At 41.8% G+C, this 21292-nt stretch overlaps 1 protein-coding gene, 1 non-coding gene and 1 pseudogene across 5 annotated transcripts in view; 2 read left to right on the top strand and 1 right to left on the bottom strand.

Moving 5' to 3' along the window:
- Positions 1-2008, top strand: part of LOC129841257 (tensin-2-like) — a 78736-nt gene extending 76728 nt beyond the window's left edge. For 3 of the 4 annotated variants that reach the window (XM_055909458.1, XM_055909449.1, XM_055909471.1), the window contains 2 exons: positions 348-374; positions 786-2008. In XM_055909458.1, the coding sequence (XP_055765433.1) occupies positions 348-374; positions 786-933 (175 nt within the window). In that variant the 3' untranslated portion in view covers positions 934-2008. The remainder of the gene's footprint in view (positions 1-347; positions 375-785) is intronic. The other variant, XM_055909464.1, reaches the window with a different exon arrangement.
- Positions 2009-5765: 3757 nt separating this feature from the next.
- Positions 5766-5837, bottom strand: trnaq-uug (transfer RNA glutamine (anticodon UUG)). The gene has a single exon. It is a non-coding gene; the product is annotated as a tRNA-Gln (tRNA).
- Positions 5838-5842: 5 nt separating this feature from the next.
- Positions 5843-21088, top strand: LOC129841292 (zinc-binding protein A33-like; annotated as a pseudogene).
- Positions 21089-21292: the final 204 nt, after the last annotated feature.

The raw sequence follows: 21292 nt of genomic DNA, 5'->3' as shown, positions 1-21292 counted from the left end.
AGTTTAGGGTTTGGGGTCAATTCATCTCGTTCAATGTTATTTCAAATCTAATTGATCCCAACCCTGTTGTGGCTAAATGTTATAGGGTTAATAACTGTATTAACCCTGTATTGAGCTATTATGAGTGCGACAGCTTAAAGGGACTTCTATTAATGTTTCTAAATACTGGTACAGTATAAACCTGTTTGTGCAATGTGCAACTATAGTATGATTTTTTTCTGGTTAACTGTAACTGTATGACTGCTCTTTTTGGTGTATTTGAGAAGCTCTATCTGTCTCGTGCATCCATGTGATTATCTAAGCCTTGTCTTTATGTCCCTGTCTCTCTGCCTGTCTGTCTGCTTCAGGTGGACTAATTCTGATAAGTCAAGCAAGTAAGTGCTTGTGTGTGTCTCTCTGCTTGTCTGTGTGTGTGGATAGCATTGTGTGTGTGCATGGCAATTTATCAAACAGTATCCTCTTTTAGAAAAGATGACTTTTATCAAATTGATTCTTACAGTGAATGATCTTTAAAAGATCATTAAAGTGAATATAAGTCAAGTGATGCCCCACAGTTTCTTCTCATATCTGTGATTGTCATTAGAAGAACACAATGAGCGCACTGAAAAGGGAACTCTGCTACCATCATAGATCTAAAAACAACCACAAAACCTGCTCTCTTTGATTCACCTGTCTGTTGAACTAATCTCCTACTCCATCCTTTTTCTGGTCCCCTTTCATCACCTCCTTTCACTCCCCCCCTCTTTCTCTCTTATTCTCTCTCTCATCATCCCTCTCTCCTGTAGGGTGTTTGGTTTTGTGGCCAGGCGGACGGGCAGCGCATCGGAGAACGTGTGTCACCTGTTTGCTGAGATGGACCCGGAGCAGCCAGCTGTGGCTATCGTCAACTTTATCAACAAGGTCATGCTGGGACCCCAACAGCAACGCAGATGAGCTAGGGCCCCCAGAGCAAGAGCCACAACAGGGGATAACAGTGTGTGGGTCACAGTGTGTAAATTGGTGGGCGATAATAGTTGGGTATGTGTTTCTGCAAATTGGTCAGTGTGTTTGTGTGTACAAAGTGGTGGGTGTGAGTGTGTGTACAAGGTGGTGGGTATGGGTTTGCAAATTGGTGTGTGTGTGTGTGTTTGTGTGTGTTCATGTTTGAAGATAGCTGTCCACTGTTCCAGGAGAGGAACAGGATTCAAGACGGTACGTTAGAAATGTTAAAGAATATATTTGGAGGTGATAGAGTTAAGCTTTTCCTCTACAGTTAAGTGAGTCGATTAACACCACCTCTACCGGGTGAGATTTATATATATTTTGGGGGGGGGGGTCCATTCAGTTACTGTTTGCCATCACCTTTTATTTAATCATATTTGTATGACTATGAAGTATGTGTAATTTTAAATAGGCAAGCCTTACAAAAAAGCCTGTTCAATGTCAATGACTACCCAATTTGCACACAAGCAGATTTGGAAGATGACTTTTTATTGGTCAGTATTATGTTACCCAATTTCTGTATAGTCAACCTCTTTGACGAGTTGGACAAAACAGCGCAGAAGCTGGTTATAGTAAATGTGTGTGAGTGTAATGGAATGTCAGAAATGGAATCGGATTGGCAGTCATTTTATTGCGTTTATAGTTGAACTGGAATGGCAACATATCCTGGGTCGTGTTCATTATGTACTGAAACAAAGGATAACCTGGACCTGCTAATTTTCATTTTCTGTTCCGAAACATTTTTAAAATGTTTTCCCTTGCGTGCCCTAATGAACATGACCATAGTCTTTATTATGTTTTTTTTCTATCGTGCCAGTACTGAGGTGGATACATTGGGCTGGCATGCCAAAGAGGGGAAAAGCAAGTGATCCTGTGGAGAGGAATATGAAGAGAGCTATTTGAAGAGTTTATTAAATGCTATGTTGATACGATGAACTGTGACGTTTTTAAATTAAAGTTTAAATTTACACACAATATCCCAAAGAATATTTTCCAAACCATAGAAGAACTTTCCTACACTTATGTTTATGTATTTATTTAACAATGGTGCGTTATGCACTTCAATGTAGCGATTAATAAATGTGAGCGTAGCTCACCATGTCCCAAGTTATATGGGCCTTGCATTAAGAATCAGAAAATACTCTTATTTTCCCCCCTAAAACTTATTTTTCAAACATCTAGATATATTTCATACTGTATGTCAACTAAATCAACCTGCTAGTGAACCTTGCAGTCAACTGTAACTTAAAATTAGTCGTAGCTGAACATCCTTCAAAGGATGGGCTACAGCAAAATAAAAGAAAACCATGACAGAATAGATTGAACTAGTATTATCTTGGGCCAAATTTTGGGGGGAGTTTTATGATCCAATTTCCAGGTCCTGCAATTTGCTTTGTATTAAACCATACATACTGTATAGCCATAAATAACGCTGAAGCCATAGACAACCAAGCACTCATATTATGTTTTGTAAAGGAATACTTTATTATTGAGGCTTGATTCCTGTATACTTTTTTTGTGCTGTTTTGTTATCGAGTGTTTTACATGACAATCGTTGCAGTATTTAGATGAATGATTTATTGTTTGTATTTTTCATATGGAGTTTATGATATATTTTCAGTCTCTGGTAAAGTTTATAACAAAGCAGTATAAGAAAAACATTGATATTTTTAACTGAAAATTTAGTAAATAAAGGTTTGGGGGGAAATGTGTTCTGTCTGCCTTAATTGCAATTACCTTACAAAGATGTTGTGATATTTCCAAGGGTTTCTATTAGATCCATCAAAATACTAATAGGCCTTTAGAACCAATAAAAACATACTAGAGCTATGTTTAGTGGTGGTAAACCATTTACAGTGCCTACAGAAAGTATTCACACCCCTTGACTTTCTCCACATTTTATTACAGCCTAAATTTCAAATTGATTAAATAGAGATTTTGTGTCACACACAATACCCCATAATGTCAAAGTGGAATTATGTTTTTTAGAAATGTTGACGAATGAATAAAAACCGTCTTGTAAATAACTATTCACCCCTTTGTTAAGGAAAGCCTAAAGTTCAAGAGTAGAGATTTGCTCAACAAGTCACATCATTTTTTATTTCACCTTTATTCAACCAGGTAGGCCAGTTGAGAACAAGTTCTCATTTACAGCTGCGACCTGGCCAAGATAAAGCAAAGCAGTGTGACAAACACAACAGAGTTACACATGGAATAAACAAACATACAGGCAATAATACAATAGGAAAATCTATATACAGTGTATGCAAATGGAGTAAGGAGGTAAGGTAATAAATAGGCCAATAGTAGCGAAGTAATTACAATTTAGCAAATTAACACTGGAGTGATAGAAGTGCAGATGATAATGTGCAAGTAGAAATACTGATGTGCAAATGAGCAAAAAAGTAAAAAACAATATGAGGTATGAGGTCAAGCGACGAATATGTAACGAGGGCGAGCTGTTGGCCGGAGTTGGGGTAGCCAGGAGGAAAGCATGGCCAGCCGTAGAGAGATGCTTATTGAAATTCTAGATTATCGTGGATTTATCGGTTGTGACAGTGTTTCCTAGCATCAGTGCAGTGGGCAGCTGGGAGGAGGTGCTCTCATTCTCCATGGACTTTACAGTGTTCCAGAACTTTTTGGAGTTAGAGCTACAGGATGCAAATTTCTGTTTTGAAAAAGCTAGCCTTTGCTTTCCTAACTGACTGTGTGTGTTGGTTCCTGACTTCCCTGAAAAGTTGCATATCGCGAGGACTATTCGATGCTAGTGCAGTACGCCACAGGATGTTTTTGTGCTGGTCGAGGGCAGTCAGGTCTGAAGTGAACCAAGGGCTATATCTGTTCTTAGTTCTACATTTCTTTGAAAGGGGCATGCTTATTTAAGATGGTGAGGAAATTACTTTTAAAGAACAACCAGGCATCCTCTACTGACGGGATGAGGTCAATATCCTTCCAGGATACTCGGGCCAGGTCGATTAGAAAGGCCTGCTCGCAGAAGTGTTTTAGGGAGCGTTTGATAGTGATGAGGGGTGGTCGTTTGACCGCGGACCCATAACGGATGCAGGCAATGATGCAGTGATTGCTGAGATCCTGACTGAAAACAGCAGAGGTTGCATGGACTCACTCTGTGTGCAATAATATTGTTTAACATGATTTTTGAATGACTACCTCATCTCTGTACCCCACACATACAATTATATGTAAGGCCCCGCAGTCGAGCAGTGAATTTCAAACACAGATTCAACCACAAAGACCAGAGAGGTTTTCCAATGCCTTGCAAAGGAGGACACCTATTGGATGGTGTATCAATACACCCAGTCCCTACAAAGATACAGGCGTCTTAACTCAATTGCCAGAGAGGAAGGAAACCGCTCGGGGATTTCACCATGAGGCCAATGGTGATTTTAAAACATTTACACAGTTTAATGGCTGTGATAGGAAAAAACTGAGGATGGATCAACATTGTATTTACTCCACAATACTAACCTAAATGACAGTGAAAAGAAGGAAGCCTGTACAGAATAAAAATATTCCAACACATGCATCCTGTTTGCAATAAGGAACTGAAGTAAAACTGAAAAAAAATATGCCAAAGCAATGAACTTTGTCCTGAATAGAAAGAGTTATGTTGGGGGTGAATCCAACACAACACATAACGGAGTACCACTATTCATATTTTCAAGCAAGGTGGTGGCCACATGTTATGGGTATGATGGTCATCGGGAAGGAGTAGGGAGTTTTTTAGGATTACAAAAATTATGGAATAGAGCTAAGCACATACAAGATCATTGAGGAAAACCTGGTTGTCTGCTTTCCAACAGACACGGTTACAAATTCACATTTCAGCAGGACAATAACTTAAAACAAGGCCAGATATACACTGGAATTGCTTACCCAAGTGACATTGAATGTTCTAGAGTGGCCTAGTTACAGTTTTAACTTAAATCAGCTTGAAAATGGCTGTCAAGCTATGATCAACCAACTTCACAGCTTGAAGAATTAAACAAATTATAATGTGTAAATATTGTACAATCCAGGTGTGCAAATTTCTTAGATTTACCCAGAAACTCAACAGCTGTAATCGCTGCCAAAGATGATTCTAACATGTATTGACTTGGGGTGTGAATACCTACGTAAAATAGATATTTCTGTATTTAAGATTTCTTAAAACGTGTTTTACTTTAATCATTATGGGGTATTGTGTATTGATGGGTGAGGAAAAAATATCAATTTCATCCAGGCTGTAAAACAAAATGTCGAATAAATCAAGGGGTATGAATACTTTCAGAAGGCACTGAATCTATGGCAGGGATCATCAACCAGATTCAGCTGCGGGCCTATTTTTTTCTTGAAGGGGGTGGACGGGGGATGGAACATAATTACAAATAATTTGGAGACTGCAAATTGACCGCGAGAAGCCCAAAATATGTTTGACTACAACATAATCATTTCAAACCTTGCTTACGTTTGTAAACGATCACGTCTCATTATTATGCGTGGGAATACTTTAGAAGATTTCTTAAATTAAAATCATTTGGAGCAGATTGCCTGTTTTACAGTCTATTATGTCCAACAATGAAAATACAAATTATTTAAAAAACGTATTTTTTTTAATTATATTTCTTTGCTCAGAAAACTTGGGGGGCCCTAGTACAGAAGACCCACTAACTGTTGTATTTTACCTTTTGACAGGAGACAACAAATCCACATCTGAGATAACTACCAATAATTTCAGTGTCCATAATATTTGTGTAACTGTTAGAATATTTTAAATCAAAATGACGAGGTCCTACCGAGATTTGAACTCGGATCGCTGGATTCAAAGTCCAGAGTGCTAACCATTACACCATAGGACCACTCACAGCACAAATAGCTAAATCCTGGGTTCTTATCCGGTAAATGCACGTGCCGTCTAACACTTTACAAGATGCTGTTAAGCTACTCGTGCGTCGGTAATGCAATTCAGTAGCAACTTTGACAACAGACATTTACAACGTGGAATTGCAAAAACATGCATGCGGAATGCTAGGCAAAAGAAAGAGACATTGCTAGCTACCAAACAAGCAAATTAATTAGCTAGCTTAGTTGAACAGCTAGCGTACTGCATATATTAGAGCAGCATGGCAGCTAGCTTTTCCCGAAGTGTTTTCCTACGTAGCTTGCTAACAAATAATAAGACCGATAATAGGCATGTATTTGTCGTCTTCGCTTCTGCTTTCAACAGCTAGCTGAGGGTGTTGATATTTGTCCTAACTAGCAAAAGTCACTAGCTAGCTATTAGCTAGCTAGCCAGCTAACGCTAGCATATTTATGCTGGCTGTTGGCTAGTTAGCTAAATTTAACCAAAAAGGCAATCCCACAAGCAGGTCCCTAAATGTAGAAGACGAATCTCGGGTTCTGCATTACATACTATAGCAGGCAAAACGTTCTTATCGCCGTCCTTTTCGTTCTATTAGCTTAGCTAGCTAGCTCTGCTGTAAGTGTGGTTTTGCTGCAGGTACATGATGGCATTGCTTTCTTAGCCCTGGCTATAATATTGCGGCTTAAATTGTAAATAGTCTGTAGAGGGGGCTAGAGAGTTACGGCCCATGGTTAGGCCTGGGTCACCAGTAATTTAATGCTCAACCAGAGGAAAATTCTGTAAATAACACATATTTGGGCCTAATTAGGCCCACAAACTATACTTATGCTTTATATGGCCAGTATTTGTGGATTTGTTAAAGCTAGGAATTGTGAATAAAAATAATTGTTGGCCCTTGTGAACATTCCAAACAAAGACTTGTTAATTGCATCCTTTCCCATTGACAGAAAAGTATGTTCTGACTGGAAAATCCCATAATATGTGTGTGTGCATGAATGCTTTATGTGTGTGAGAGAATGAGAGAGAGTTGGGGGAGGGTTCTGGCCAGTGATAAGTCATCATCAAGACATATAATACTTAACAATTCAGGTGACTAACTCGTGAACTCATGACAACTTTCCAGGGTAAAGTCCCTCGGCTCACACTAACAATCATCTTGTATCAGCTACAGGTGTAATTTACCTTTATCTATGTTCGACATAGAATACGATACAGGACTCAAACATACTCCAATGACTACAAGAAATCAACCCCCGAAGAGTAGGAGGAAATGGCATCTACACTGAGATTTGAAAGCACGTCTGACTAAATAAAACTGAAGTAGCCTAGCGTTAGGCATTTCTCCTCCCTTCAGAGGCCATTACAGAGGATTGTGACTAGGATTTTTTTTTATGTCTTCCAAACATTCTCTCCAAGAAAATGATTTATCCTGTCCTGTGTGCTGTGACATCTTCAGGGATCCTGTCCTCCTGTCGTGTAGCCATAGCTTCATTCCATGGAGGAACTCAAGACTACATTGAAGCCCTTAAACTGACGTCACACGAAATAATCTGGATGCAGTTTCAGCTACTTGCAACAAAGTTCTATCTGGGTTGCTCTGTATGTCACCCCCCCCCCCCCCCCAAAAAAAATTGCCTGCATCTCAGTTGCATTGCATTGTAAGAGATAAATTATTGATTTCTTTCTCGCAAATGATTATGCAATGTCCAATCAGTGAGCAGAAGAAAGTTGTCTGCTAAACACCTTTGTATACAGTCATGTGTGAGAAAAATTAAGTATTTCTTCCTTATGATGTTGCCTTCTTTTGATACTTTAACAGATTGTTTTTCTAACTGACAATAAATAACAGTTGCATAGACGTGTTTGTGCAGACAAATATCAGATGTATCTCATTGTGTCAAATACATTGTACAACCTGAGTGTGAAAAGAGTTTAAAAGCTCAATGTACTCTAATTTTGCATACTGGGCCGTACGCCAGATGATGGCCTGTATTTGTTTACAAAATGATGTACAGAATCCTGAAACCTTTTAGTTGACCGCTTGTTCAACATCTTCTACCCCCAAGCCAGACTCCTGAACATCTAATCAAATGACTACTCAGACTATTTGCATTGTCGGACAGGCACTGTATAGCTTTGATTTCAAATAAAATAAATGTGTCATATGCGCTGAATACAACAGGTAAATGCTTTCAAGCCCTTAGACAATGAGGTGTGAAGAATAAATACATAAAATAAATAACAATATATTTAAAAAATAAATTAAAAAGTAAATAATAATTAAAGAGCAACAGTAAAATAACAATAGCGAGGCTAAATACAGGGGTACCGGTACAGAGTCAATGTGCGGGGGCACCGGTTAGTCGAGGTAATTGAGGTAATATATATATATGTAGGTAGAGTTATGGAAGTGACTATGCATAGATAATAAACAGAGAGTAGCAGCAGCGTAAAAAAAGGGGAGGGGGACAATGCAAATAGTCTGGGTAGCCAATTTATTAGATGTTCAGGAGTCTTATGGCTTGGGGTTAGAAGCTGTATAGAAGCCTCTTGGACCTAGACTTGGCAGTAGCAGAGAGAACAGTCTATGACTAGGGTGGCTGGAGTCTTTGACAATTTTTAGGGCCTCCTCTGACACCGCCTGGTATAGAGATCCTGGACGACAGAAAGGTTGGCCCCAGTGATGTACTGGGCTGTACACACTACCCTCTGTAGTGCCTTGCGGTCGGAGGCCGAGCAGTTGCCATACCAGGAAGTGATGCCAGCAGTCAGGATGCTCTCGATGGTGGAGCTGTAGAAACTTTTGTGGATCTGAGGACCCATGCCAAATATTTCAAATCAAGTTTTATTGGTCACATACACATGGTTAGCAGATGTTATTGCGAGTGTAGCAATGCTTGGGCTTCTAGTTCCGACAGTGCAGTAATACTGTATCTAACAAGTAATCTAACAAATTCACAACGACTACCTTATACACACAAATGTAAAGGGAGGAATAAGAATATGTACATATAAATATATGGATGAGCGACGACCGTGCGGCATAGGCAAGATGCCGAACATGGTATAGAATACAGTAAATACAAATGAGATGAGTAATGTAGGATATATAGACATTATTAAAGTGTCGTTATTTAAATTGACTAGTGATACCTTTATTAAATCCATTTATTAAATGTATTAAAGTGGCCAGAGATTTGAATCTGTATGTTGGCAGCAGCCACTCAATGTTAGTGATGGCTGTTTAACAGTCTGATGGCTTTGAGATAGAAGCTGTTTTTCAGTCTCTCGTTCCCAGCTTTGATGTACCTGTACTGACCTCGCCTTCTGGATGATAGCGGGGTGAACATGCAGTGGCTCGGGTGGTTGTTGTCCTTGATGATCTTTTTGGCCTTCCTGTAACATCGGGTGCTGTAGGTGTCCTAGAGGGAAGGTAATTTGCCCCCGGTGATGCATTGTGCAGACCGGATAGAGCAGTGTGATGGTGATTGTGTCATCTGTGGACCTATTGGGGCAGTAAGCAAATTGGAGTGAGTCTAGAGTATCAGGTAGGGTGGAGGTGATATGATCCTTGTCTAGTCTCTCAAAGCACTTCATGATGACAGAAGTGAGTGCTACGGGGCGATAGTCATTTAGTTCAGTTACCTTAGCTTTCTTGGGAACAGGAACAATGGTGGCCATCTTGAAGCATTTGGGGACAGCAGACTGGATAGAGATTGATTGAATATGTCCGTAAACACACCAGCCAGCTGGTCTGCGCATGCTCTGAGGACGCGGCTAGAGATGCCGTCTAGGCCGGCAACCTTGCGAGGGTAAACACGTTTAAATGTTCCACTCACGTTGGCCACGGTGAAGAAGAGCCCACAGGCTTTGGTAGCGGGTCGTGTCTGTGGCACTGTATTGTCCTCAAAGCGAGCAAAGAAGTTGTTTCATTTGTCAAGGAGCAAGACGTCGATGACCGCGACGGGGCTAGTTTTCTATTTGCAATCCGCGATTGACCGTAGACCCTGCCACATATGTCTCGTGTTTGAGTCGTTGAATTGCGACTACTTTGTCTCTATACTGACGCGTTGCTTGTTTGATTGCCTTGTGGAGGGAATAGCTACACTGTTGTATTCCCGTCATGTTTCCAGTCGCCTTGCCATGATTAAAAGCGGTGGTTCGCGCTTTCAATTTTGCACGAATGCTGCCATCAATCCACGGTTTCTGGTTAGGGAAGGTTTTAATAGTCACAGTGGGTACAATATCACAGATGCACTTGCTAATAAACTCACTCACTGAGTCAGCATATACGTCAATGTTGTTGTCTGAGGCTACCCGGAACATATCCCAGTCCACGTGATTGAAGAAATCTTGAAGCAAGGAATGCGATTGGCCAGACCAGCGTTGGATAGACCTGAGCATGGGCGTTTCCTGTTTGAGTTTCTGTCTATAGGCTGGGAGCAACAAGATGGAGTCATGGTCAGATTTGCTGAAGGGGGGAGGACTTTGTATGCATCGCGGAAATTAGAGTAGCAATGGTCCAGAATGCTACCAGCTCGTGTCACGCATTCGATAAGCTGATAGAATTTACGAAGAATTGTTCTCAGATTAGCTTTGTTAAAATCCCCAGCTACAATAAATGCAGCCTCAGGATATATGGTTTCCAGTTTACATAGAATTGAGTGAAGTTCTTTCAGGGCCATCAACGTATCTGCTAGGGGGAATATACACGGCTGTGACTATAATCAAAGAGAATTCTCTTGGGAGATAATGCAGAGTAATTTGATTGTAAGGAATTCTAGGTCAGGTGAATTAATGGACTTGAGTTCTTGTATGTTGCTATGATTACACCATGAGTCGTAAATCATGTGGCATACACCCCCGCCCTTCTTCTTACCAGAGAGATGTTAGTTTCTGTTGGCGCGATGCGTGAAGAAACCAGTTGGCTGTACCGACTCTGACAACATATCCCGAGTGTGCCATGTTTCCGGGAAACAGAGAATGTTACAATCTCTGGTGTCTCTCTGGATTGGTACTCGTGCTCTAATTTCGTCCACCTTGTTGTCTAGAGATTGGACATTGGCAAGTAATATGCTCGGAAGCGGTGGATGGTGTGCTCGCCTTCTAAGTCTGACCAGTAGGCCGCTCAGTCTGTCTGCGGCGACCACGTTGTTTTGGGCCAGCCTCTGGAATAAGATCCCATGTCCAGAATGGAGGTCCGATCAAAGGATTCACTTCAGGAAAGTCATATTCCTGTTCGTAATGTTGGTAAATTGACATCACTTTTATATCCAGTAGTTCCTTCCGGCTGTATTTAATAACACTTGAGATTTTCTGGGCTAACAATGTAAGAAATAATACATTAAAAAAACATATTACTGCATAGTTTCCTAAGGACCTGACGCAAGGTGAACATCTCTGTTGGCGCCATGACTACTATTTTCTGTCTCCTGAGGGGGAATCGGTTTTGTCGTGGCCTCCTCACAACTGTCTTGGTGTGCTTGGTCCATGTTAGTTTGTTGGTGATGTGGACACCAAGGAACTTGAAGCGCTAAACCTACTCCACTACAGCCCCGTCAATAAAAATGGGGGCGTGTTCGATCCTCCTTTTCCTGAGGTCCACAATCATCTCCTTTGTCTTGATCACGTTAAGGAAGAGGTTGTTGTCCTGACACCACACGGCCAGGTCTCTGACCTCTTCCCCATAGGCTGTCTCGTCGTTGTCGGTGATCAGGCCTACCACTGTTGTGTCATCAGCAAACTTAATGATAGTCTGGAGTCGTGCCTAGCCATGCAGTCATGAATGAACAGGGAGTACATGAGGGGACTGAGCACACACTCCTGAGGGGCCCCCGTGTTGAGGATCAGCGAGGCGGATGTGTTGTTACCTACCCTCACCACCTGGGGGCGGCCCATCAGGAAGTCCAGGATCCAGTTGCAGAGGGAGGTGTTTAGTCCCAGGGTCCTTAGCTTAGTGGTGAGCTTTGAGAGCACTATGGTGTTGAACGCTGAGCTGTAGTCAATGAATAGCATTCTCACATAGGTGTTCCTTTTGTCCAGGTGTGAAAGGGCAGTGTGGAGTGCAATAGAGATTGCATCATCTGTGGCTCTGTTGGGGCGGTATGCAAATTGGAGTGGGTCTCGGGTTTCTGGGATAATGGTGTTGATGGGAGCCATGACCAGCTTTTGGAAGCACTTCATGGCTACAGACGTGAGTGCTACAGGTCTGTAGTTATTTAGGCTGGTTACCTTAGTGTTCTTGGGCACAGGGACTCTGGTGGTCTGCTTGAAACATGTTGGTATTACAGACTCAGACAGGGAGAGGAAAAGATGTCAGTGAAGACACTTGCCAGTTGGTCAGCGCATGCTTGAAGTGCACGTCCTGGTAATCCGACTGGACCTGCAGCCTTGTGCATGTTGACCTGTTCAAAGGTCTTACTCACATCGGCTACGGAGAGCATGATCACACAGTTGTCCGGAACAGCTGGTGCTCTCATGCATGCTTCAGTGTTGCTTGCCTCGAAGCGAGCATAGAAGTCTGGTAGGCTAGTAGGCTCATGTCACTGGGCTGTGCTTCCCTTTGTAGTCTGTAATAGTTTGCAAACTTTGCCACATCCGACGAGCGTCGGAGCCAGTGTAGTACGATTCAATCTTTGTCCTGTATTGACGTTTTGCCTGTTTGATGGTTTGTCGGAGGGCAAAGTGGAATTTCTTATAAGCTTCCGGGTTAGAGTCCCGCTCCTTGAAAGTGGCAGCTCTACCCTTTAGCTCATTGTAGATTTTGCCTGTAATCCATGGCTTTGGTTGGGGTATGAGCATTTTCCTGTTAACTTATGGCCGATTATAGCTCATTGAGTGTGGTCTTAGTACCAGCATCGGTTTGTGGTGGTATGTAGACAGCTACATACGACCACCAGCTAATACAGAGGAAAACTCTCTTGGTAAATAGTGTGGTCTACAGCTTATCATGAGATACTCTACCTCAGGCGAGCAAAACCTTGAGACTTCCATTGATTTCGTGAACCAGCTGTTGTTTACAAATATACATAGACCGTCACTCTTTGTCTTACCAGAGGCCGCTGTTCTATCCTTGTATTAAAAATATTTTCAATGTCATTTAGCTTATATACTTTTGTTTACTGACAAAATATCTTGGCAATCAATTTAATAAGAACATGATGAGCTAGACCAGGGTTCTCCATCCCAATTCCTGGAAGATTACCCTCCTATAGGTTTTTGCTCCAACCCCAGTTGTAAATAGCCTGATTCAGCTCATCAACGAGCGAATTATTAGAATCAGGTGCGCTAGATTAGGGTTGGAGTGAAAATCAACAGGACAGTAGCTCTCCAGGAACAGGGTTGGAGAATCCTTAGCTAGACAATGTACAACCTGAGTGTGAACAGAATGGAAAATGTAATAATGGACTGATGAGAGTGGTCATGAATGTTTTGTATGAGAATAGACAGCAGAATGTTATTATGCACACAATGCCTTTGTTTAAAGGTGCATGTACTTGTTCAGTGCGCGATCACATAATGCTTCCTCCTTATTGGTTAATAACATCTCAATTGACGGTCCTCGTTGGTGGATGGCCTGTGTAATAATACTACCCTTTGAGCAGGCAGTTGGAGAGATCTCTGGAAACAGCCATGTCTTCTCCTCTTTCAATATTAAAATAAACCGTCTTATTTATGATGCACTCCTATACACTGTCGCGTTTCTTCCAAGAGCAAAAATAACCCGCTCCCTTTAAAACCAGGGATGGAACAATGAGTGCTGATTTACCTCTCCATTTGCATACCGTGCTCCAGATGATGGGCTATATTTGTTTGCAAAATGTGTTTATGGAAGAGAAGTTTAGATTCATCAAGAACTGATTCTTCAGACTTACACACAACATCCACCCCATGAATGCAAACAGAACTCCTTCAGTCAAGGTATGGCTTTTTATAAGTTAGGCAATTGTAGCAATTGTTATCAACCATCAGATGTAGTGAAGTGTTCTTTTAGACTGAATACTTTGTATTTTAGAAATGTCCAATTTTGGTATTTCAAACATGATGGTGTATTTTGTATGCTTTGAAGGGTTGATGTAAATTCCAGCCTGATTCAGTCACTTTGGGAAATTAATTGAAAATTTTCTATTTTTCGTTTTTGGTCATCCGGTACCGAAACTGCTCCCTCTACAACGGAAAATCCGGACTATTATTTTTATTTAGTCTCTTTTTGCAGTGTCCACTGAAACCACAGACATATCAAGGAAATGAATAGTTCCAAAGCAAATAACTTCACTACTGCTTCCACCTGTCCCTTTGGATCCTGCTTTTGCATGAATCACATTGCTCTACCTTGTGCCTGCAGTAACCAACATCATTCTAGGTGTCCCAAAAATGTCTATTTCCTGTGGCTGGTAGTGACCGGAGGGGAAGGTCTTGGGGCCTCAGGACTTCTCCGCTCTCAACCTGTCCGTGTCTGAAATCCTCTCCTGCCTCTGTGCGGCCTTGTACTATCTGGACCAATATGTCCTGGGACATGTTCTTCGATACATGACTACGTTTTCTTCACGTCTCATCTACACTGGCCGGCCCGTGTTCAAGTCCTGTACCTGTGTGGAGCGCTACCTTGCGGTGGTCCATCCTGTGATCTTCCTGAAGTATAAACTTACACCGGATCCTACCCTATTGTTTTGGATACCTAAGCGCCGTAGGCATAGATGCAAAAGGCATGCTGGCGTCCTGATGAGACAGATGGAGAGAAAATCTAACGGCACTCCCCTATGTTTTATTGGCAAATGTCCAGTCACTCGAGAATAAGATGGATGAGCTTCGTTCGGGAGTCTCCTATCAAATAGGCTTGAAAGCTGCAATATTCTGTGCTTTACAGAGTCTTAGCTGACTGAATCTATGGATATACAACTCAGTGGTTTCTCCATGCAGCATCATGATCAGACGGTGGCTTCAGGCAAGTCCAAAGGGGGAGAGGTGTGCCTCTTTGTATACAATAACTGGTGCGCGGCTTCCAGTGAGACGGAAATCTCAAGCTTTTTCTCACTTGACATAGAATACCTCATGGTAAACTGCAGACCTTTTTATCTACCAAGATCGTTCTAATCCGTAAGTATCACTGCTGTCTACATCCCACAAAAAACAAACACCACCTGTCATTCAATGAACTGTATGGGGCCATAAACAAACAAGAAACCGCAGACCCAGAGGTGGCGTTTCTTGTTGGCAGAAATTTTTACGAGGAAAGACTAAGATCCGTTCTGCCTAACTTCTACCAACATGTCTCCATGTGCCACAAGGGGCGTTAAAACTATGGACCACTTTTATTCTACCCACAGAAACACATACAAGGTCCTCCCTCGACCTCCCTTCGGAAAATCAGACCAAGACTCTATCCTCCTGCTTCCAAACAAAAGCTCAAACAGTAAGTACCAGTGAATCGCTCAATATGTAAGAGGTCTGATGAAGCAGACACGAAGCTACAAGACTTTTGCTAGTACAGAATGGGATATGTTCCGGGCAGCACTGGAATTTCGTGATTTTAAGGGCACGGACATTTAGCCTTCAAGAGGTGCCCAATCTGCCAGGGCACCAAGATCATCTGCCAGGGCACCTGTCACGTTCCTGACCTATTGTTCCTTTTCCTTTTATTTATTTAGTTGGTCAGGGCGTGAGTTGGGGTGGGTTGTCTTTGTGTGTTTTGTTTAGTCTATGGGTGTTGTATGTGTATGGGGTAGAGAAGAGTGAGGTTGTCTAGTTATGTCTATGGCTGCCTAGATTGGGTCTCAATCAGAGACAGCTGTCATTCATTGTCTCTGATTGGGAGCCATATTTAAGGCAGCCATAGGCAGTAGGTTTTGTGAGTAGTTGTCTATGTCTAGTCTATGTTGCATGTTTGCACTTAGTCATTTATAGCTTCACGTTCGTCGTTTTGTTTTTTCGTTTGTTCTTCTTCAAAATAAAGAGAAGATGTATTTTGCACACGCTGCGCCTTGGTCCAATCTCTCACAGCAAGACGGTCGTGACAGCACCAAGGCAATCAAAATAGCCAATTAGATTGATTAGAAAACCAAAAAACACAAGCTATTCTGTTTAGAAAAACACAAGCGATGTAAATATACATAAATAATTAGCATACATGTCAAAGTGTAAGTGCTAGACTATGTATATTAGCTACAGACTTTCATGTCCATACCACACCGACGCTGACATGAGAGAGGCGATAGAAAATTTAGCCAAACTTTAATGAGACGTTTAATTGTATATATATATATAGGCCAAACGCCAGTCATGTTTCACAAATATAATGTAGGATAATTAACATTAACATCACACACCTTGCAATCTGAGCAGAGGCGGTCAGCATGTAAAAAAAACTTCTTTATTTATTTTTTTACCTGGATGTTTTTTTTGTCATTTTATGAGCCAAGTCTTACCTTGTTTCAAAGTTGCCCAAGAAAAATCTGATCATATTTATTTTATAAACACTTCCTCATATGCCATTGAAACCAGCATTTCTCTCATGTTCTATTGCGATTCCACTTTCTTTCATTGTCCAGTTGCCATACATTTCTCCTCTAAATTTCAAGTCCAGTGTGCAGTAACATCTTCCGGGATCCTGTAATCCTGTCATGTAGCCACAGCTTTTGTTAAGTCTGTCTCAATGAATTCTAGAAACAAACGGATTCTCTGGAATGTCCAATTTGCAGTAGAATATCCTCAAAGGAAGAACCTCCTCGTAACCTAATTTGAAAGAAACTGTGTGAGGCCTTCTTAGAGGAGAAGAATCAGAGAGATTCAGCAGGGCCTGAGGGGCTGTCTGCACCACGAGAAACTCAAACTCTTCTGTCTGAATGATAAACAGCCAGTGTGTTTTGTGTCATACTTCTAAAAAACATGCAAACCACAATTTCTGTCCCATGAATGAAGCTGCACAGGATTTTAAGGTAGGGGGCTTATAATAACATTACCACAAGATAATTTTGCTGACATTTTACACCAGAAGAAAAATTAATGTTAGTGTTTACTTTCTCATCATACCTACAAACTCTGGTGTCCTTATGGACAGCATGTTTGCGTTGTAGAATTTGTGAATGTTTCATTCCCCACTCATGTAGGTGTATATCGCATGTCTGTTCTAGGCTCTTATGTCATTTTTAATGCTGTTGAAAGTAACTACAAACTAATAATCAGTAATCCCCATTCACACAAAGTAATAATAGCAGGTTGACCGTCTTCAATACAGTATCAATTTTCAATTCTAGGAGGAACTCAAGACTTTATTGAAGCACTTACAGAAGACGTTTGAGATCTTCCATAAAGTGAAACTAGCCTGCCATCAAGCAGTAACCCATATTAAGGTGAGAATGTTGACTTATGTTGTCTAATACCACAGTGCAATGTAACTGTAGCTGAATGCCTTTGTGCATTTGTGGATTCATTGTGAGAATAGCTGTGGTAATAATAGTATTTCACATATTCCTCCCGCTGTCTGCAGCTACAAGCAGAGGACACAGAAAGACAGATTAAGGGGAGTTTGAGAAGATACACCAGTTGCTTCGAGAGGACGAGGCGGCCAGATTAGCTACTCTGAAGGAAGAAGAGGAGCAGAAGAGTCACTTGATGAAGAAGAAGATTGATGAGATGATCGGAGGGTTATCATCACTTTCAGACACAATCAAAGCAATAGAGGAGGAGCTGAAAGCAGAAGATATCTCATTCCTTCAGGTAAAAACCAATAACTCAATAATAAGCAGAAATTATTTGCGATATAAACTCAGCAAAAAAAGAAAAGCCCCTTTTTCAGGACCCTGTCTTTCAAAGATAATTCGTAAAAATCCAAATAACTTCACAGATCTTCATTGTAAAGGGTTTAAACACGGTTTCCCCTTGTTCAATGAACATGCACCTGTGGAACGGTCGTTAAGACACTAACAGTTTACAGACGGTAGGCAATTAAGGTTACAGTTATGAAAACTTAGGACACTAAAGAGGCCTTTCTACTGATTCTGAAAAACACAGAAAGAAAGATGCCCAGGGTCCCTGCTCATCTGCGTGAATGTGACTAAGGCATGCTGCAAGGAGGCATGAGGACTGCAGATGTGGCCAGCGCACTAAATTGCAATGTTCGTACTGCGAGACGCCTAAGACAGCGCTACAGGGAGACAGGACAGACAGCTGATTGTCCTCGCAGTGGCAGACCACGTGTACAGGATTGGTACATCCGAACATCACACCTGCGGGACAGGTACAGGATGGCAACAACAACTGCCTGGGTTACACCAGGAACGAACAATCTCTCCATCAGTGCTCAGACTGTCCGCAATAGGCTGAGAGGCTGGACTGAGGGCTTGTAGGCCTGTTGTAAGGCAGGTCCTCATCAGACATCACTGGCAACAACGTCGCCTATGGGCACAAACCCACCGTCGCTGGACCAGACAAGACTGGCAAAAAGTGCTCTTCACCAGGGGTGATGGTCGGATTTGCGTTTATCGTCGAAGGAATGAGCGTTACACCGAGGCCTGTACTCTGGAGCGTGATCGATTTGGAGGTGGAGGGTCCGTCATGGTCTGGGGCGGTGTGTCACAGCATCATCGGACTGAGCTTGTTGTCATTGCAGGCAATCTCAATCTCAACGCTGTGCGTTACAGGGAAGACATCCTCCTCCCTTATGTATCCTTCCTGCAGGCTCATCCTAACATGACCCTCCAGCATGACAATGCCACCAGCCATACTGCTTGTTCTATGCATGATTACCTGAAAGACAGGAATGTCAGTGTTCTGCCATGGCCAGCAAAGAGCCCGGATCTCAATCCCATTGAGCATGTCTAGGACCTGTTGGATCGGAGGGTGAGGGCCAGGGCCATTCCCCACAGAAATGTCCGGGAACTTGCAGGTGCCTTGGTGGAAGAGTGGGTTAACATCTCACAGCAAGAACTGGCAAATCTGGTGCAGTCTATGAGGAGGAGATGCACTGCAGTACTTAATGCAGCTGGTGGCCACACCAGATAATGACTGTTACTTTTGATTTTGACCCCCGCCCCCCTTTATTCAGGGACACATTATTCAATTTCTGTTAGTCACATGTCTGTGGAACCTGTTCAGTTTGTCTCAGTTGTTGAATCTTATGTTTATACAAGTATTTACACATGTTAAGTTTGCTGAAAATAAACACAGTTGACAGTGAGGTGACGTTTATTTTTTTGCTGAGTGTATTTATTGATGAACTGATTTCACAATGTCATCTGACACCCACATGTAGGATTTGGCACGTTATTTTGGGGTCCCTCCAATATGTATTATTTGTTACATCCTTCCAATTCGTATGATACGTCTTAAACAACAGTCACCGATGCTTTAGCATTTGTCACTAAGGTTAGCTAGGTTAGGTGTAAGGGATAGGGGTGAGGGTTCGATAACATGCTCAGCAGTTGCAAAACGCTATGGTGGTGGTTAGCTAAAGTTGCTAATCAGATAAGATGCCACTTTCGTGTCTGTTTTAAGTAATCCGACCATTTGTAACATATCATACGTATTGTCTCTGAGGCCAGGCTGGATTACATGTCATGTATTATCATTATTTATTATTAATTTGGTATTTTATTCTTCTGCAGAACTACAAGGTCACACTGAAAAGGTAAGTGATATGCCTCTTCGCTCTCTCTTTACTGAGGATCTTAACCTAGGGTGCCAAGGCTGTTCTTCACCCAACCCCACAGTTGAACTAACTCCTGAATATTCTTCCAGAGCCCAGTGCACACTGCCGGATCCAGAGAGGGTTTCAGGAGCACTGATCCATGTGGCTAAGCACCTTGACAACCTGCGCAGATTTTGTGGGAAGATGCAGGACATTGTTGAAGTGTTTGCTCACTATTGTAAGTATAATTTTATTGCTGCAATTGACAAGATGTTCAGTTACTAGCCATAGTTAATACATGACACTACTTGATGCAAGTGTGAAACGTTGCTTGGCCCTGGTCTAAGCCCCAAATGTGCAGTTTGAAAAACCCCATACAGAATCTCTGTTCTCTTTGTTTAGCTGCTGCGACTCTGGATCCCAAGACTACCCACCCATCTCTCATCTTGTCTGGTGATCTGACCACTGTGAGACTTGGTGATGGGACGCAGAAGCATCCTGACAACCCAGAGAGGTTTGACAACAATAGAATGGTCCTGGGCTCTGACGGCTTCAACTCAGGGACACACATCTGGGATGTTGAGGTTGGGGACAGTGTAGGCTGGACCCTGGGTGTGGTTACAGAGACTGTCCGGAGGAAGGGAGGAATACGCAGTGGACTCTGGGGTCTAAATTATAAATCAGGTGAATACAGTGCATATTCCCTACCAAATTCAACCATTCCCTTCACGTTGGGCCAGAGACCCCAGAGGATCCGAGTGCAGCTGGACTGGGACAGAGGGAAGCTGTCATTCTATGACCCTTTTAATAACTCACACCTACACACATTCACACACACTTTCGCTGAGAGAGTCTTTCCCTGCCTTGGTAATCGATGTAAACACCAGCCTCTAAAGATCTTATCATGGCCTCTGTAACAGTGGAACAACATAGAGCTGATAGGCCTCTTGTCTAGGAACAGCACAGTTAGAGCTGATAAGGAAGTTATAATGTCTCATATCACAACTTTAAAGGTGAAATATGTAACCTATTGGGCGACCTGACCAACTTCACATAGAAAGGTGAGTGTTAGATCTGCAATTCTCATTGAAAGAAAGTCTAAGAAGCGTAAGATCTGTTCTTTGTGCGCTACTTCTATGCTTCCCGTTCCTAAGTTTCGTTTTTGTATCTTTTACTTTCGGTCTTGTACACCAGCTTCAAACAGCTGAAAACACAATCTTTTTGGTTATGAAAAGATATTTCACAGCGGTTGAGATGGTACAATTATTCTCTACACTGTACATTGCTTGTTTTGTCACATAAACTGAAATTAGGCGAACTATTCGAATTTTGGCAACTAGGAAATGGCAGAGCAATTTCTGCACTTTGCACCTTTAAATCGAGCACCTACTGATATTATAAAGACTTGACTGATTTGAACTTAATGCTTAAACTGTTGATAAAGCACGAGAGTAGAACTGACACCCAGTCCAAATTTAGTAGAGTATAATCCTGTTTCTTATTTGTATTATATATGATTGATTTGTTAATCATTTGCTCTTATTGCCTTAAGTATATGATCAATTGCATGGAAATACAAAGCCATACTGAAACTGTCATTCCCTATTACATGATTCAACCAAATACATTCTATTGTTTTTTGTCTATGAGAGTGGAATAGCACAGTTAAAGTTGATGCTGTTTTACCATAACGTTTCATTCACCCACTAGCCTAACCCACTTCCATGATTTAATCTTCTCAAACTAATATGGCATAATTTTCAACAGTTGGAGCAAGCACATAAAGTTTCTTCAGAAATATATGCTTTTCCAGTTTAGACCGGTGT

Source organism: Salvelinus fontinalis, chromosome 3 (assembly GCF_029448725.1).
Source record: "Salvelinus fontinalis isolate EN_2023a chromosome 3, ASM2944872v1, whole genome shotgun sequence".
Classification (NCBI taxonomy): domain Eukaryota; kingdom Metazoa; phylum Chordata; class Actinopteri; order Salmoniformes; family Salmonidae; genus Salvelinus; species Salvelinus fontinalis.
Note: the sequence above shows the minus strand (reverse complement) of the source record. Positions and strands in the feature narration are given on the sequence as shown.